Source organism: Mus caroli, chromosome 7 (assembly GCF_900094665.2).
Source record: "Mus caroli chromosome 7, CAROLI_EIJ_v1.1, whole genome shotgun sequence".
Classification (NCBI taxonomy): Eukaryota; Metazoa; Chordata; class Mammalia; order Rodentia; family Muridae; genus Mus; species Mus caroli.
In genome coordinates, this window is record NC_034576.1 from 82,798,556 (window position 1) to 82,803,142 (window position 4,587).

A 4,587-nucleotide genomic window follows, 5' to 3' on the forward strand; every position below is an offset into this window, starting at 1 on the left:
CGGATAGGGGCAGTCCTAGACTGTCTCACGGAACAAGAGCTGCAGCCTCTGCCACCGTGCCAATTCTTCCAGAAGAAGCTTAGCTTGCTCTCGAAATAGCTCTTGAAGGTGTTTACTGGATTGTGCAGTTATCGCCCATTCGTGGAACAGTTGACAAGGTAGCCTTCATGGCTGTGCCACATCATTCACAGGAGACTTCCTATCTGCTGCCTCCAGATCCAGAGGATTGGGAGAAACAAGGCATCCCGGACTTTGTCTATGGCCAGGAGGATCTCGTCGGCAAGGAAATTCAGTGGCCCAGGGATTCACCTAGTGCCGTGGACACAGTACCACTATCCCGTTTCGACTCTGCTCTCCGCTCTGCATGGAGGCAGCGGCTAGAACTGGGCCTGTTTCGATACCGCCTAGAAGATCTGCAGACCCAAATCCTCCCCGGTTCCGTGGGGTTTGTAGCTCAGCTGAATATAGAGCGAGGGATACAGAGGAGGCGCCCCCAGAATATCAGAAGTGTGAGGCAGGAGTTTGACCCAGAACAGTTTAACTTCAATAAAATTCGACCTGGAGAAGTCCTTTTCCGGATGCAAAGGGAACCTAAAGGCCCAGCCACTCCAAAGCAAGAGGACGATGTCCTTGTAGTGATCAATGTCAGCCCCCTGGAGTGGGGCCATGTGCTGCTGGTGCCTGCACCGGCTAGTGGACTTCCCCAACGGCTGATGCCTGGAGTGCTGCGGGTGGGGCTAGAAGCTGTCCTACTGAGCTTGCACCCAGGCTTCAGGGTCGGCTTCAACAGCCTGGGAGGCCTGGCCTCTGTGAACCATCTTCACCTGCACTGCTACTACCTGGCCCACCCACTGCCTGTGGAGGGAGCGCCAAGCACACCCCTAGACCCCAAAGGCTGTATACATCTGCTGCAGACCCTGCCCGCTCCTGGCTTTCTCTTTTACACCAGTGGGCCAGGGCCGGCTTTGGAAGCGTTAATTAGCAGGGTATGCCGAGCTACTGACTACCTGAGTGACCATGAGATTGCACATAACTTATTTGTGACCCGGGGAGCTCCCCCCGGGCCAACATCATCTACCTCAGACCTCAGTGGGATCCGAGTCATTCTGTGGGCCCGGAAGTCCAGCTTTGGAATAAAGGAAAGTGGGGCGTTTAATGTTGCCCTCTGTGAGCTGGCTGGTCACCTCCCTGTCAAAACATCACAGGACTTCAGCAGCTTGACAGAGGCAGCTGCAGTGGCCCTCATTCAGGATTGTCTGCTGCCCGAAACTCAGGCAGGTGAGGTACGGGCAGCACTGGTGGCCCTGATGGCCCAGGAAGAGCCGTGATTCTTCAGGAGTGTTTTCTTTGCTGACTAATTCGAGGCCCTTTCCCAAAGGCCAATGTGAAGTCAGTCCATTTGTGCATTTCATGTCATGACCTTCCCACCTCCCCACATAAGGACTGCAGAGAGAGCACTGAGAGAATGTGTTCTCATGAATGTTTCTGCTGCCTCTTACCTGAGAAGCCCCAGGGTAACAAGCCCTGCCATGAAGGGCCAGATCCGACCATTTCAGAGGGAGGAGTGCTTGCTGCCAAGTCTGTTGATCAGAGTTCAACCTCCAGAACCCATAGGGTAAAGGCTGTCTTCTGACTTTCACATGTGCACCATGATACATTCTCTCTCTCTCTCTCTCTCTCTCTCCCTCTCCCTCTCTCTCTTTCTCTCTCTCTCTCTCTCTCTCTCTCTCTCTCTCACACACACACACACACACACACACACACACGTGTAAATATATCTCAAAACAAAATTTTTTAAAAAGTAAATATAAAAATATTTTTGTTATTGTTGTTTTCCTTTTTTGTTTGTTTTTCGAGACAGGGTTTCTCTGTGTAGCCCTGGCTGTCCTGGAACTCACTCTGTAGACCAGGCTGGCCTCGAACTCAGGAATCTGCCTGCCTCTGCCTTCCAAGTGCTGGGATTAAAGGCATGCCCACCACTGCCTGGCTTCTTTTGTTTTTCAAGACAGGATTTCTCTGCCTGTACTGGAACTCTGTAGACAGATCTGCCTGCCTCTGCCTCCTGAGTGCTGAGATTAAAGGCCTGCACCACCACCACCCTGCTAAGAAAAAAGACAAATTTTAAAATGGAGAGTGTGAGAGTTTCACAGTCCTGGTTTGTCAGTGTTCTGAGACTTGTAGGTCAATCTAAGAAAGAGGGTCACTCCAGGGTGAAATATGGTCTTACAGGGAGATCCAGGCTCTGTGGACTCAATGTCAAACGGCCACCCAAAAGCATATATTGATTGTTACACAAAAGTTGTGGGGTTTTTTGGGTAAAAAAAATTCCTCACACCGAATCTAGTCTTATGTGTTTCCTGAAGGAAGACATCACTGCCCACAGCTTCAGTTCTTATTGTATACTGTTTGCAGTGCCCAACAGTGCACATTCCCAGTGACCAGGGCTGTCCAGTGACCAGGGCTTTGCAGTCTTTGCAAAGGTCGCAAAACTCCTTCAGAAAAACAGTTCTATAGATAGTGGAAAACAATCACTCTTTCCTTAATGATTTCTTCAAGGTTCTAGCAAACACCCATTCTGATGGCGACCCTAGATTCTCGTGCTTCTACTAGATGTCTTGCTACACAGGTTGCTCTCTGGACTTCGCCTTTGGTGTGAACCATCAGCCTCTGCTCTGGTGGCTTACAGGTACATCCAGCTACCTTGTCTTACCTTTGCTCTTGTCCCTTTGTGCGCCACTGACTCTTACAGGGTCTCACTGTGTAGCCCTGGCTGTCCTGAAAGTCACCCTGGACACCAAACTGATCTTGAACTCAGAGATTTGGCCTGTCTCTGCCTCCTGAGTGTGAGCCGCCACTAAGCTCTGTAGCCCAAGCTACTAGCATACTCCTCAAATCAAAGAACCCTGTTTTAGTTTCCTGAATCTCTGGGACTCCAGCTTTGCCTATGGCTGGTTCTTTGGCTGACTTCCCCCCCCCCCCATTGTATTTGCAACTGCTTCATCTAGGTGGTCAACTTCTCTAAAAAAAAAATCTATCCTTTCTTCAAGCCCCCAATAACAGAGTTGACTAGTGAGTTCAAAGCCAGTCTGGGCTATATACTGAGACTACCTCAAAAATTCTTTTAAAAATGCTGGTCATAGACCACAGAGATAGCTCAGGAGGTATCAACACTGTGTGCCCTCAACACAGTGACAGGCGTTTAATCCCTAGGATCCACTTAGTTCAAGGAGAACCAGCTCCTGCAAATGGGCCTGTCACTTCCCGCACATGCACCAAGGACATGTAGTAAGTGTTCTGCTTGTTATGAGAGACAAGGTCTCACTATGTAGCTTTGACTGGCCTCCAACCCACAGAGATCCAACTGCCTCTGGCTCCTACATGGTAAGATTAAAGGCATGGGCTACCACAGCTGGCTAATATTCTTAAAGAAGTGTTGGTCCTTTTATTGCTTCCATTCAACAGAGGATAAAAATGGTTGTTGACCCAGTCACTTGCTTAGGTCAGGCAGCTAACGTCAGAGTGGAGGTTGCAGCACACGCAATGAGATGCCAGACCTTGTACAGTATATATTGGGAGTCTCTCCAGTCAGCATTTCCTACTGTGGTGATGCTGCCTTTAACAGTTGATGGCCCCCCAGGGATCTTTCCACAACCAAGTCTCTGTAAATCCTGGAAGTTTTAAAAAGTCTCATTGTTGATTACAGATATCCTAGTGTTTGGGAGGCTGGGATGGAAGACTGCTACAAAATCAAGGCCAGCTTTAGTCACAAGCCTTACCCCCTTTAAAAAAGACAAACAAGGGGGCTGGTGAGATGGCTCAGTGGTTAAGAGCACTGACTGCTCTCCCAAAGGTCCTGAGTTTCATTCCCAGCAACCACATGGTGGCTCACAACCATCTGTAATGAGATCTGGCTCCCTCTTCTGGTGTCTGAAGACAGCTACAGTGTACTTAGATATAATAATAATAAATAAATCTTTAAAAAAAAAGACAAACAAACAAACGGATGGGGAGATGGCTCATCAGTTAAGATTGATGTCTGAGCCTGGCTCAGGAAGTAGATATCTGTGACTTGGAGGCTATCCAGGGCTACTTGAGGAGACTCTGTTTACAAACCAAGCCAAAACCAAGCCAGGCTAGGTGGCATAACGCCTTTAATCCATCACTCAGGAGGCATAGGCAGTCGGAGCTCTATGAAAGTTTGAGGCCAACCTGGTTTACATAGTGAGTCCCAGGCCAGCCAGAGCTACACAGAGAAATATCCCCTTCTCAAAACAAAACAAAAACACCCACAAATATTATGACCCACCTCTTTGAGATTCCAACCTAGACTGAAGAACTGCAGCTCTCTTAAGAATCCTTCAGGCCTCCAGGACCAGATGGAGACATCCAGCCTTGTAGACTGAAAGGCTACTGGATTCTTGGCCTTTCCAGTGTGAGACAGCCTCTACAGCTGTGTTCCTTTAGAGAGCCCTGACTAACATACTTGCACAAGATCAAGCCAAGCCAACCAACGTTCCAACAGAGACAGGGAACGTCTTAAAGACACGGTTACTGTTTACCAGATCTACTTTTTTTTTTTTTTTTTTT

The 4,587-nt window shown here is 48.7% G+C and overlaps 1 protein-coding gene and 1 pseudogene across 1 annotated transcript in view; one reads left to right on the plus strand and one right to left on the minus strand.

Annotated features, from left to right (window-relative positions):
- LOC110297969 overlaps positions 1-169 on the minus strand; it is a 1,133-nt pseudogene extending 964 nt beyond the window's left edge.
- Positions 1-1,666, plus strand: part of Gdpgp1 (GDP-D-glucose phosphorylase 1) — an 8,187-nt gene extending 6,521 nt beyond the window's left edge. The window contains exon 2 of the mRNA XM_021168772.2: positions 159-1,666. Coding sequence (XP_021024431.1) covers positions 168-1,328 — 1,161 coding nt within the window. The 5' untranslated portion in view covers positions 159-167 and the 3' untranslated portion in view covers positions 1,329-1,666. The remainder of the gene's footprint in view (positions 1-158) is intronic.
- Positions 1,667-4,587: the final 2,921 nt, after the last annotated feature.